The 14,534-nt window shown below is 42.9% G+C and overlaps 2 protein-coding genes across 2 annotated transcripts; both read left to right on the top strand.

The window, feature by feature from the left end:
* The first annotated feature begins 412 nt into the window (after positions 1-412).
* Positions 413-5,171, top strand: LOC120025533 (PR domain zinc finger protein 12-like). Its single transcript, XM_038970097.1, has 5 exons — positions 413-421; positions 2,568-2,828; positions 3,049-3,204; positions 3,486-3,597; positions 3,975-5,171. The coding sequence occupies exons 1-5, from the start codon at positions 413-415 to the stop codon at positions 4,409-4,411; spliced, it is 975 nt and encodes a 324-aa protein (XP_038826025.1). The 3' UTR covers positions 4,412-5,171.
* Positions 5,172-10,523: 5,352 nt separating this feature from the next.
* LOC120025926 (exosome complex component RRP4-like) lies at positions 10,524-13,662 on the top strand. Its single transcript, XM_038970646.1, has 9 exons — positions 10,524-10,675; positions 11,279-11,380; positions 11,575-11,620; positions 11,714-11,803; positions 11,988-12,053; positions 12,268-12,336; positions 12,438-12,614; positions 12,833-12,961; positions 13,188-13,662. The coding sequence occupies exons 1-9, from the start codon at positions 10,548-10,550 to the stop codon at positions 13,266-13,268; spliced, it is 888 nt and encodes a 295-aa protein (XP_038826574.1). The 5' UTR covers positions 10,524-10,547; the 3' UTR covers positions 13,269-13,662.
* Positions 13,663-14,534: the final 872 nt, after the last annotated feature.

Below are 14,534 nucleotides of genomic sequence, written 5' to 3'. Positions count from 1 at the left end.
ATTTCACTTACTCACTCACTCATTCAATTCAATTCTCTCTCTCTTTTCTCTCGCTCTCTCTCTCTCTCTCTCTCTCTCTTACACACACACACACACACACACACACACACACACACACACACACACACACACACACACACACACACACCCTCCGTCTCTCTCTCTCTCTCTGAAAGGGGAGGACCGCCTAATAGAGGCGGCTTTTCTTCTGCTGGAGATGGTCTATACCATAAGGGGAGTGTCATTAATAGCTAATCAGAGAGGGGTCAGACCAGCCACATAGCCTACTGTATAAAGAGGACCCTCACTGAGAAAGGACGGAACATTTTCCAACCAGCCGTCTCACGGGAGGGAATATCCACTTTACATTTAGAGGCTTTCATATCTGACACGGTTTGCAGTAGTTTGCGAGATGGGCTCGGTATTACCCGCAGAGGCTTTAGCCCTAAAGTCTGTATTTAAATGTCAGAGTCGGTCCTTGTCTGACATTATCACGTCAGACATTCTGCACAGTTTCTTGTATGGAAGGTGGAGAAATGTGATCGGGGAGCATCTGATGGAGGATAGACAGAGTAGCATCAGTCCCAAGACAGCCTTCACAGCTGAGGTCCTCGCGCAGTCCTTCGCCGGAGGTAAGTTGCCCCTTTTGGAATTCTTCGAATAATTTCCAATAAAATCAGCCACGAGCCCAGGCCTGTTGCAATGTTTAACATCCTAATATTTGGACATTTGTTTTTGTAGTAATAATACCAAAGTGTGACAAATAATGAACTTTGAAATTGTACGTTTTATTTGACTATAACATTTACATTTTAGTAATTTAGCAGACGTTCTTATCTAGAGCGACTTCATTCATTCATCATAACATACAGTAGCTAGGTGGGACAACCACATATCACAGGCATAGCAAATAGGCCTACACTTGTCCTCAATAAAGAAGCTATCAGCAAAGTCAGAGCTGGAAGGGGGGGGGGGGTCAAGTGCAAATGTTGGTTCAGGGAAGTTTTTCTTTTATTTGTATTTATTGGGGGTGGGTATTATTTAAGATACCACTTGAAGAGGTAGGGTTTCAGGTGTTTTTGGAAGATGGGCAGGGACTCTGCTGTCCTAGCTTCAGGGAGAAGCTTGTTCCAGCATTGGGGTGCCAGGACAGAGAAGAACTTGGACTGGGCTGAGCGGGAGCTGCCCGCACGAGTCTTACCTAAAACAAAAATAGCCTAGATTTACTTTTTTATTTCACAACTTCTGTCTGTTGTTAGCCTATGGCAAGAAAATGACCCCCTTGACAATAATTGACTAAAAAGTGTTAAAATAGACCTTTAGTTAGAATGTATTCAGCCAAATAACATTAGTCAGGTCTCATCATGCATGTCGTTGAGAGTGAACCAAAAAAGTGGGAACGTTCACTCCTCTCTTCCCAAGGTCTCTGTGACTTTCTCATTAGGTCTACTGCTCTCCTGTATTTTCCTTCATTGGCCCTTTTATTTCCACGCATTTAACGCATTAACTAATTTAGCGCTTTGAAACCATGCATTTAGAAGCTTGTTAGGCGTGTAACTGTTGCTGACTGAAAGACGAAGGGTATTCAATTCATTTGGTTAACTTTGTGCTTGACCTGAGAAAGTTTCCACTTAAACCGAGGGGAGAGAAAGGTTCCCTTTCTTTGGTGTCCCGGATTTGATCCGGCATTCATCAATCTCCCGGCAGTCTATTTTCCTCCTTTGGCAGCTATGGGGCTCCGGCACTTTTCACTTTCTGTTCCCCAGATAATGCGCGGTGAAGGCTAAATCTATTGCCATTCATACCATGTCAACCATCTAATCGCCTTTCCATTTTTTTGTTTGAGAAATTCCTGGGGCTTTTAAACAAGTCCTCATTTAATTCAGCGCAAATGTATTGCTACAAAGTTCTTAAAGGATAATGAATTTGGAATTAGCCGTTTCTTTCAGTTGGACATAATGAATATCGCATCTGAAGCATGACCGATTGCAGGACCCCGAGCAATAGAAGACCATTTAACCTCTATTCAGGCCGTCTTTTCGCAGTTTTAAATACATTTTCTTTGATTCTGACATTAAATAATCCCAAGAGTTTTATTTTTTTACGTTTTGAATGAGAATGAAAATGCTTTCCGAGTTTTTTTTTCTTTTCAACAAACTTTCAATTCATCAATTTAATCGAATTAAACGGTGGATAAGAAGTTGCTTAATATTTCATGACCAAAATAAGATGCAATTTATTTGCTGTGTTGGCAATTACAAAATGTTAAACACCTAATTCATGAGGAGCATAAACATTATTTAAGACCACCCCCTGTTTAAGATTTTCCAATTCATAAAGTTTTATCAAAAGGTTATCAAAGCATCATTTTTAGTGAATCTTTTATTCGAAATATATGTATTATATATATCAACCATTTTGCTTTTTGGCCTTTATTTAAAGGACATGCAATAATATTAGCACTAATGCACCATGTCTGACTTAAACCACTCCTATCCTCAATGTTTTTTAGGCAAATTGTTTAGCTTGGGTACTATTTCATACATTTCTCTTTCATGCATGGATAGATTGACGAAATTCACAGCTTTGATGAATTGTACACAGCAGTAAAATATCCTATTTTTCTCTTCCCTGCAGAGGTCCAGAAGCTCTCCAGCCTGGTGCTGCCCAGTGAGGTGATCATTGCCCAGAGCTCTATCCCTGGCGAGGGCCTGGGCATTTTCTCCAAGACCTGGATCAAGGCGGGCACAGAGATGGGTCCGTTCACTGGCAGGGTAATCTCCCCTGAGCACGTAGACCTGCTCAAGAACAACAACCTCATGTGGGAGGTGAGAATCAGCTGGGCCGCTATAGGGACTGATCTGCTTTCACAATTAGGCAGGGAATAATGGAAGCAAGACAGCAATGAATCTCTGTGTATGCCATGTTTTTGTGGGGGAAGCACAGGTTTAAGGGGGGCATAATCTGTCTTGTTCACAAGCTGTATGTACAAGAAGCTATATGTTAACATTGTACCAGACTCTTAAGATCTTGCTGTTGTTCTTATAGGTGTTCAACGGGGACGGCACGGTGCGCTACTTCATTGATGCCAGCCAGGAGGACCATCGCAGCTGGATGACCTATATCAAGTGTGCACGCAACGAACAGGAGCAGAACCTGGAGGTGGTGCAGATCGGCAGCAGCATCTTCTACAGAGCTGCAGAGGTGAGAACCAAGCCAGATACTATCACTCCAAACTGACATGAAGCCTATGGCATGTCCAGGTTTTATGTTGTGGCTGAAATAATGACAAGTTCTGCAGTTAAGCCCATTCGTTTGTAGGCCTTCTTTGTTGGTGTCAAATCTATAGACTGACTGTAATTGAATTTCCCCTTGCCCATATAGAAGTAAGGGCAACCTATTGTCATCTGCTGAACAGCGCAACCTTCTGGCGTTCCCGGTACTCCTGTTCGTTCTGAACATTTTCCTTCTCCTGCTCTCTATAGACTATCCCTCCAGACCAGGAGCTGCTGGTGTGGTATGGAAACTCCCACAACACCTTCCTTGGTATTCCCGGCGTTCCCGGTACTGAGGAGCATCAGAGAAAGAGCCGGAATGGTGAGACCCTTGCCCCTCAGGCTACAGAGAGAGAGAGGGGGGGGGGGGGGGGGGTGATGACTATCAAAATCATTAAACAGACAAAGACTGGCATTTGGGCAGCCACTCATGACCTCTTTAGAGCTGGTTAATGTGGCTGTGGATAAACCGTATGGGCCTATTGAGTATTTAGAAAACCAGATAACAGGCTTCTTTATCTGTGGGGCCAGTGTTTATGGGCTCTGCTGCAGACAACAGATTTACATCACTCTTATTTATTGCAAAGTACTGAAAATACATTGATTCTATCCCATGTTAAATTCAACATTAGAAACGTCAGTCACATTAGTTTGTGAATCAAACAACTCAGTCACTCTGCTTCTCCTTTCCCCTGACAGAGGACTCTCACTCCTGTGACGGCTCTTTATCGTGCTCCCCCTCCTCTTGTTCTTCCCCGTCTGTGACCAGCCGCATGCGCTGCGTCATCTGCCACCGGGGCTTCAACTCTCGTAGCAACCTGCGCTCCCACATGCGCATCCACACCCTGGACAAGCCGTTCATCTGCCGCTTCTGCAACCGCCGCTTCAGCCAGTCGTCCACCTTGCGCAACCACGTGCGACTGCACACCGGAGAGCGCCCCTACAAGTGCCACGTGTGCCAGAGCGCCTACTCCCAACTGGCAGGGCTGCGGGCACACCAGAAGAGTGCCAGGCACAGACCAGGGGCGGCGGGCGCAGACACTGCCTCCCAAGTCTCACCTCCTCCCCCACCGATCAACAGGCTGTCCCAACACCAGGTCCCCCTGGTTCACCATATCCCCACCATGGTGCTATGATAGCAGAGAGGAGAGAGAGACACTTGCTAATGCAAACCACACTTTACCCATGCACACCTGGGTCACAGGTTGTGCTCTCTCTCTCTCTCAGAGGATGGGCAGCCACTGTTTGCTCGTATGGCAGGCATTGCAATAACTTTGTGTTGTGCCAGAGAGTGTGATTGGGTGTATGCCTGGTGGGTTGAACTGATGGTACAGACATTCTTAAATACTTTTTACTGGTTGCCTTATTTACAATCTTGTCTCCTTAGACTTACTGGATATTATGTTTGTAATTCTCACAAAAAAGGTCTCATGTAGAGGGTCAACTGTTCGTAGAGTCAACTGTTCTACTAGTGCCTGCTCAAAGAACCTGAACAAAGGACTGAATGTTGGTTTCAAGAGTATTTTGAGAGTAACTGTCCGTTTATCTTTGTTTGTATACTCAAAACAGTATTGCAAGGACGCAGGAGACCAAAGGAAATAGTTTTCTATTCTAGTCAATAATTCAATTGGTAAAGACAAGTACTCTGTATTTCAGATAATTATGTTTTACCATAACAGATTAAGTTTTTGGATGGTTCTGTCATGAATTCAACTTTACATCCTGTCATCTTAGCCCCACCAACTCAGGGAGAAGGTTGCTTGAATAGTAAAGTAGCAAAGGAGAATTCAAATGAAATATACAGTATGTAGAAATTGGAGAGCAGCAGTGTACATTCATTTCCGCCTTATCAAAATTTGACACTGTGTAATAGACACTTTATTTCTGTATATTCATGTAAAGCATTGTGTAATTCTGAACTGTATGTGAATGTAAATACATATGCGCTTTCCTTATATTCTAAATAAATAATGATATTAACAAGTCTGCATTGTGGTCTTTACTTTTGACCTTTTGGTAGCCTACTATGAAGCCTCCTAGCATGTTGGGAATGTTTATTAGCTGTGAAGGAAGCAATAAACAAACATTTAAAGCACACAAGCAGATACACTACATGACCAAAAGTATCTGGACACCTGCTTCGGACATCTCATTTCAAAATCATGGGCATGAATATGAAGTTGGTCCCCTCCTTGCTGCTATAACAGCCACCACTCTTCTGGGAAGGCTTTCCACTAGATGTTGGAACGTTGCTGAGAGGACTTGCTTCCATTCAGCCACATTAGTGATGTCGGACACTGATGTTGGGCAATTAGGCCTAGCTCGCAGTCGGCGTTCCAATTCATCCCAAAGGTGTTTGATGGGGTTGAGGTCAGGGCTCTGTGCAAGCCAGTCAAGTTCTTCCACACTGATCTCAACAAACCATTTCTGTAGGGACCTCACTTTGTGCACGGAGGCATTTTCATGTGGTTTTCGACTCTCTCTCTCTCTACCGCACCTGCTGTCTCAAATTCTGAATGCTCAGCTATGAAAAGCTGACATTTTGCACCCTCTACAAACACTGTGATTATTATTATTTGACCCTGCTGGTCATCTATGAATGTTTGAACATCTTGGCCATGTGCCGTTACAATCTCCACCCGGCACAGCCAGAAGAGGACTGGCCACCCCTCAGAGCCTGCTTCCTCTCCAGGTTTCTTCCTAGGTTCCTGCCTTTCTAAGGAGTTTTTCCTAGCCACAGTGCTTCTACATCTGCATTGCTTGCTGTTTGGGGTTTTAGACTGGGTTTCTGTATAGCACTATGTGACATCGGCTTATGTAAAAAGGGATTTAGAAAAATATTTGATTGATTGATTGAAATAGGAAAGGGTCTTCCCCAAACTGTTGCCACAAAGTTGGAAGCACAGAATTGTCTAGAATGTCATTGTATGCTGTAGCATTAAGATTTCCCTTCACTTGAACTAAGGGGCTTAGTCGGAACTATTAAAAACAGCCCCAGACAATTATTCTTCCTTCACCAAACTTTACAGTTGGCACTATGCATTTGGGCAGGTAACGTTCTCCTGGCATCCGCCAGACCCAGATTTGTCTGTCGGACTGCCAGACGGTAAAGTGTGATTCATCACTGCAGAGGACCCGTTTCCACTGCTCCAGAGTCCAATGGCGTCGCGCTTTACACCACTCCAGCCAACGCTTGGCATTGCGCATGGTGATCTTAGGCTTGTGTGTAGCTGCTCGGCCATGGAAACCCATTTCATTGATCTCCTGGCGAACATTTCTTGTGCTGACGATTTTTCCAGAGACAGTTTGGAACTCGGTAGTGAGTGTTGCAACCGAGGACAGATGATTTTTACGCTTTACACGGTTCAGCACTTGGCGGTCCCGTTCTGTGAGCTTTTGTGGCCTACCACTTCGCGTCTGAGCCGTTGTTGCTTCTAGACGTTTTCACTTCACAAAAACAGCACTTACAGTTGACCGGGGCAGCTGTAGCAGGGCAGAAATTTGATGAACTGACTTGTTGGAAAGGTGGCATCCTATAACAGTGCCATGTTGAAAGTCCCTGAGCTCTCCAGTAAGGCCATTCTACTGCCAATGTTTGTCTATGGAGATTGCATGGCTGTGTGCTGGTGCTGCTGAAATAGCTGAATCCACTAATTTAATGGGGTGTCCACATACTTTTGTATATACAGTGTATAATGGAGCAATAATAATATTTATTTGGGAGGACAGTAGCTCCTCCCCACTCCTCCGTGCACCTCTTAGCGAGGCAGTGATTTTCATCTTCCTCCCTGGGTCTCCTGCGAGAGGCAGGGACTCCCTGTGGACAGGTGTGTGTGTTGACTCCCTGGCAGTGTTGAGTCCCTGGAGAGGGGTGAATAAGACCTCATTCTCTACCTGGGCAACGTTAATTGTGATTTCCCTGTTCACATGTTGGAGGAACCTGAAGTGGAGGCTGCATGGACTGTGGATGAGGTGCATCTTGAGGGAGGCAATAGTGGGGAGCCACATCCAGCAGTGGCCACACCGGCACATCTCAGCACCATCCTCCTGGCGGACCTTAAATGGGGGTGAATGTCTTCATGTAGGTAGCTGGTCTTGAAGATGTGTGGTGTTTGGCCCCCGGATGTGAAACATCTTACCACTGCCATCCAACTCGAACTTGAATGGTTCAGACCCTGAAGGTAACAGACATCAGTTGAAAAGCAATGTCCACACAAAATATGTTAACGGCATTTTATGCTCTACATACAGTACCAGTCTAAAGTTTGGACACACCTACTCATTCCAGGGTTTTATTTTTTACTGTTTTCTACATTGTAGAATAATAGTGAAGACATCAAAATGATGAAATAACACATATGGAATCATGACGTAACCAAAAAAGTGTTAAACAAATCAAGGTTTTGAGATTCTTCAAAGTAGCCACCCTTTGCCTTGATGACAGCTTTGCACATTCTTGGCATTCTCTCAACAAGCTTCACCTGGAATGCTTTTCTAACAGTCTTGAAGGTTGCTGAGCACACCTGTTCTTCCATGCTTCACGATGGGAACCACACATGCGGAGATCATCCGTTCACCTACTCTACATCTCACAAAGACACGGCGGTTGGAAACAAAAATATCAAATTTGGACTTATCAGACCAAAGGACAGATTTCCACCAGTCTAATGTCCATTGCTTGTGTTTCTTGGCCCAAGCAAGTCTCTTCTTATTATTGTTGTCCTTTAGTAGTGGTTTCTTTGCAGCAATTCGACCACGAAGGCCTGATTCACAGAGTCTCCTCTGAACAGTTGATGTTGAAATGTGTCTGTTACTTCAACTCTGTGAAGCATTTATTTGGGCTGCAATTTCTGAGGCAGGTAACTGTAATGAACTTGTCCTCTGCAGCAGAGGTAACTCTAGGTCTTCCTTTCCTGTGGCGGTCCTCATGAGAGCCAGTTTCATCATAGCACTTGATGGTTTTTGCTACTGCACTTGAAGAAACTTTCACAGTTCTTGAAATGTTCTGGATTGACTGACCTTCATGTCTTAAGGTAATGATGGTCTGTTGTTTCTCTTTGCTTATTTGAACTGTTCTTGCCATAATATGGACTTGGTCTTTTACCAAATTGGGCTATATTCTGTATACCACCCCTACCTTGTCACAACACAACTGGTTGGCTCAAACGCATTAAGAAGGAAAGAAATTCCACAATGTAACTTTTAACAAGGCACACCTGTTAATTGAAATGCATTCCAGGTGACTACCTCATGAAGCTGGTTGAAAGAATGCCAGGAGTGTGCAAAGCTGTCAAGGCAAACGGTGGCTACTTTGAAGAATCTCAAATATAAAATATATTTTGATTTGTTTAACACTTTTTTGGTTACTACATGATTCCATATGTGTTATTTCATATTTTTGATGTCTTCACTATTATTCTACAATGTAGAAAATAGTAAAAATAAAGAAAAACCCTTGAATGAGTAGGTGTGTACATATCAAAATGTGTATTCTTACCTGAGTGATTCCGTCTGGAGGTACGCTGGAGCCTTAGTCCCTCTTCAATCAGATAAGGCCTAGAGGCCTTGTGGCTTTGGAATGTCCTGGAGTGGATGGCACTGGCCTGAACAAGAGCCCTCGGCCTGGGCTCAGGTCTCCACCTCTCTATATAATATTATTCATTATGATTTAAAAGGCTAAACTGATCCAAGATCAGCACTCCTACTCTGAGATGCTTTGTGGATACGGGCCCAGGACTCTCGCTGGGTCTCCAGACTCCAGAGCTCCCAACTGCAGCTGGAGCCAAACTCCATCAAGAGGAAGAAACTGTTAGACAGTGTAGAGAGAGGCACAATATGATCACACCAAACAGCAATACTGAAATCCACAAGATAAGTACAAATAATACAGACAGAATATTCCAACGAAATGATAACACAGCAAAAAGCCAAGATTTATCTGGGGTGTTCCCCATACTGGAGGAGGCTGGCTGGGACAGAGGCTCCAGAGCAGCTGTGTTGGATAAATCTTCTCTCAGCTTCATTGCAAAATGTGTAGAATTGTATGAGATTAGCTATAAAACTGCAAATTGTTCTCTTTGCACGAAGGCAAAATGTGTACATTTGCAGGAAGTTGGCTCAAATTTCTGCAGGCCCACCCACCAACGAATTTCTGGCTACACTACTGCTCCAGAGACTCCATCAGGACTAGTAGGCCAGGTTGGAGATTCTGTCTGACCTGTTAATGAATGGCAGACAAACATGCAATTAACAAACCAAAACATGTTTTACATTTTATATTCCTTTTCATTCAAAAATGTCTTACTGATCACTCTGACACTTACCTGTCTCAATCAGACGTTGCCAGTGTGTTTCGAGTTTTAACACCACCATGGCTTCCAGGTGGCCTTCATACACTACTCTCTCTGCCAGAGTTTTTGGTTTGAAGACATTGGAATTCATTTTACACGACTTAAGCCTACTTAGCAAAATTGTGTTATGAATGTAAATGTGTGTCTGCTGAAAAATCAGCATGTTTGGTTCTGTTTCCCTGGTTGAATCAACGTTGTCCACGTAATAAAAAAACAATATTAATCACTGTGATGACGTTGAATCAATGTGGAAAACTGATTGGGATTTGCAAAAGTCATCAACGTAAAGGAATTTCGTATTTTTTCACCCAACTTTTAACCAAGCCCTGCTGCCGTCAGATGGCGCTATAATTCCTGATGTGGTTTGACATTGGAGAATAACGTTGTTGTTGTTGATTTCACGTTGAAGTCACGTTTGTTGACTTCACCAAATGTATATTAAAACTAGATTTGAAATGACGTCTGTGCCCAGCGGGAGACTATTCCACAGAACTAGAATGAGATTCTAGTTTATGGGGATAGTCATCAATGACAGTGACTGGAGTTAACATTGGTTTGGAAGAATACATACAAATACTACATTTATTGTTTAAATATATGATTTTGCGTTTGTATATTTATTGCCCTTTTTACACCTAATAATAATGAAAAATGCTGTAGGTGGGTTGAAGTACTGCTTCAAGTTCACCTGATGGCGCAAGAAACTAAAAATCATCTCCAGCGTCCTTACGTAAACAATGTTTTTTGCAAAGCCGTTTGAAATATTGTGAAATAAATTATAAAATGAATAAATGTCCAGAGGCATTATTTAGATTTTGTGGAAATCCGTATAGGTAAATTCCAATGAGTGGTAAATTCTGCAAGTATCCGATGACGTCAATTACAAGCGCCGTTTGAGTTAACAGAACAGAAGACAGAAAGCATGGCTGCGGATATGAGATTGCCAACTATTCGGAAACAAGTAGCGTTATCATCCTCTCTGTCTGCTTTGGATGGAAAAGATCTAGTTGTTCCCGGTGATGTGATCACATCAGATACAGGGTTTATGAGGTATGTCTACAAGCTTGTATGAACATCACAAGAACAAGGTAACAGTCTGTCAACATGCTGCTCCCATCTAATACAATTTTGAGTCTGAGTTTTATCTCTTTACTGTAAATCAATATTAATCGACGTCTTGTTTATTACCTCTTTGCTTTAGATAGGTAGCTAGCTATATAGCTAGGAAGCTATTGATATTGACTAGATATGTCAGGTCTCACTTGTTAGTGCATAAATACACTACATGATCTAAAGTATGTGGACACCTGCTCGTCGAACATCTCATTCCAAAATCATAAAACAGCCCCTGTCAGCAACAGGTGTGGCTGAAATAGCTGAATACAATAATTTAAAGGGGTGTCCACATACTTTTGTATATATAGTGTAATATTCTGCAAGTGTCACTCGTAGAGTAGCTAAGGTTAGGCTTACCTATTTACTTGATTATTGTTAATATTTGCTGCACAATTTCAAGTCTCTCTTAAATTAATCATAGAACTTATACCAAGTTAATTTGAATGATATTGATGGGCAGTAATTTACTTGCATACAGGACATTTTAAGTGGGTATATAGTGAGTCATGACTAGACCATAGATGCTTTTCATTCTAGGGGTCATGGGACTTACATGGATGAAGAAAAACTAACAGCCTCTGTGGCTGGAGAGGTGGAGAGAGTGAACAAGCTCATCTGTGTACGGCCGCTCAAGACCAGGTAAGTGGACCAGGTGCCACAGTAATGTCTGTAATCCTAGGGTTAGATTTACCCCACTGGTTAGCTACTGACTCTGTTTTAATACAACTTTTCCATTGCGCAGCATCTGCTTTTATTGTATCACCCTGTTTGTCTGTAAAAAAACAAAATCACTTTTTATCACTTGTGCCATCTTTATCTGTTCTTATTCCCAGGTTCAACGGGGAGGTTGGAGATGTGGTGGTTGGGAGGATCACAGAGGTATGTTTCTGTTTGAGGTGGTAAAGCTAATAGTGCCCTGGGGTGATCGTGCTTCTCCTGGTTGGAGCTTAGTGTTTGTCTGCCATTTTGTAGGTGCAGCAGAAGCGCTGGAAGGTGGAGACCAACTCCAGACTGGACTCTGTGTTGCTGCTGTCCTCTGTCAATCTGCCCGGAGGAGAGCTGGTGAGTGGAATGGACAGCATATATCTGGGAATTAGGAAATGTGGTTGGGTAATGTGTGCTTGTTCCTCTTAGCACCCGGTGCAACCAAGTAGTACTGACACTGTTGGTGAAACTTCTTTGGATATTTGTTTACATTCTCTTTCTCGGTCTTACCATCAATCAATCTTTCTATATCTGTCCTTAGAGGAGACGGTCAGCAGAAGATGAGCTCACCATGAGAGACTACCTTCAGGAGGGGGACCTCATCAGTGTATCCTCTGACGCTTATCACCAACCTGGGCCCTTCTGCCTTTATAATGTCCATCCTACCTTCCAGCCTACTCTACATGGAATTTTTATTATGTTTAGATTCCTTTCTTTGGCTCTACCATCTACTAGTAGCAAGTGTCATACTCTCATTGATTATGCATTATATTTTGTATGTGACTATGGTCAAAATTCTCCTTGACCAAGTTTACGCTCAGGCAGAGGTACAGTCTGTTTTCTCAGATGGAGCGCTCTCTCTTCACACCCGCAGTTTAAAGTATGGAAAGGTACGATTATTCAATTTTTTCTGTGTAAATACCCTTTTTTAAGTGATTGAAAATGTAAACCATTTCTCATATCTTATTCCTTCGCACCTACATCACATCAGTTGGGGCAAGGAGTTCTTGTGCAGCTATCTCCCTCTCTGATCAAGAGACAGAAAACCCACTTCCACAACCTGCCTTGTGGGGCCTCCATCATCCTGGGCAATAATGGCTTTGTGTGGCTGTACCCCACCCCAGGACATCAGGACGAGGAGGCTGGAGGATACTACACCAGTCTGGAGGTAAGAGCTGCCTGGGGCTACACAGCTTTGAGCGGGAATACAATGGATCCAACCGCTATGTAGATACACACACATTTTAGTAGCACTTCATTGTATCTTTCAACAAGACATAACGGTTTTACTTTCACTAGATTGTTATATTATCTACGCTGACCCTTCTGTTCCCCTTTTTCACCTCACTGTAACCTCTCCCTCTCTCCCCGCCTTGCCCCTCTTAGCCTGTCTCTCTCTCAGATCGGGAGGTGATCTCACGGTTGAGGAACTGCTTGCTGGCCTTGGGGGCACACAAGGTGCTTCTGTACGACACCAGTGTGCTCTACTGTTACGAGTCATCACTCCCACACCAGGTAACACTGTCTATACTGATCTAGGTAATGGAAAGAGGATCTGAGGGAAGCAAACCTTTCCATTCATTCAATTAGATCATTCTTTCAAAAGGGACTCGACGCAAGCCATTTTGTATGACACATGATCTATAGCCATCCAAGTCCTAATGATGTTGCATTTTTAGCAAATTCCATCAGACTTCAGAGTTCACAAAGCATATTTAGTTACAGGTTTCTCTCTTTCTAGATCAAGGATATCTTAAAACCAGAGGTGATGGAGGAGATTGTGATGATGACGCGTCAGAAACTTGTCGAACTGGAGGGTTAGAGTACCAGATGCAACCTTCCTTAACGTAATGGAAGGTTTGTGTTCCCTGCATTCCAAGTTTAGGCATCAAGGCCTTAAAACCACATTGGGGACTGAACCCAAGGTCTGAACTTGTCTCTCAACCAGAAGATACCGTGACCTGTATATCCCCTTTTTGATACAATCTTCTGGCTTCACCAGGAAATGTATTTCTCTGCAGTTTAGTTTATGAAGCCAAAAATATAAATGCATCAAGTGTTGGTCTCATGTTTCATGAGCTGAAATGAAAAAATCCCTGAAATTTACCATACACACAAGAAGCTTATTTCTCTCAATTTGTGTGTACAAATTTGTTCACATCCCTGTTAGTGAGCATCTCCTTTGCCAAGATAATCCATCCACCTGACAGCTGTGGCATATCAAGAAGCTAATTAAACAGCATGATCATTGCACAGGTGCACCTTGTGCTGGGGACAATAAAAGGCCACTTTAAAATGTGCAGTTTTGTCACACAACACAATGCTACAGATGTCTCAAGTTTAGAGGGAGCATACAATTTGCATGCTGACTGCAGGAATGTTCACCAGAGCTCTTACCAGATAATTTTATGTTAATTTCTCTACCATAAGCTGCCCCTAATGTCGTTTTAGAGAATTTGGCAGTACGTCCAACTGGCCTCACATGTAACCACGCCAGCCCAGGACCTCCACATCTGGCTTCTTCACCTGTGGGATAGTCTGAGGGGGCGTGGTGAGGAGTATTTCTATCTGTAATAAAGAAACTTATTCTGATTGGCTGGGCCTGACTCCCCAGTGGGTGGGCCTGGCTGCCAAGTGTGTGGGCCTATGCTTTCCAAGGCCCATCCATGGCTGCACCCCTGCATAGTCGTGAAATCTATAGATTAGGGCTTAATGAATTTATTTCAATTGACTTATTTCCTTATATGAACTGTAATTCAGTAAACTTTGAAGTTGTTTATTTTTGTTAAGCATATAAACTATAGCTATGTTTCTCAATAGACATCTATATTGGAGAGGGATGGTAGTTGATTTACTGAATTAAAATGTTCCTGCGTTCTGCAACCAAGGACCCAGCTGTTCCTCATTTCTTTGTGGTTGTTTTTTAGAGAACTGTAGTAGATGACTGTTGATAATGTGTCATACTTTTGTATGAATAACTACTCTTTTGAGAAATAAATACTCAGAGCTACTAATGCCTCAAGCTATCAGTGTGTAAAACCTTGCTCTTATCATGCTTGTAAGTAGTGTGTTTTTATTTACAGGTTTC

The sequence above is a fragment of the Salvelinus namaycush genome, chromosome 31, assembly GCF_016432855.1.
Source record: "Salvelinus namaycush isolate Seneca chromosome 31, SaNama_1.0, whole genome shotgun sequence".
NCBI classification, from domain to species: Eukaryota; Metazoa; Chordata; class Actinopteri; order Salmoniformes; family Salmonidae; genus Salvelinus; species Salvelinus namaycush.
This window is presented reverse-complemented; position numbering and strand designations above follow the sequence as displayed.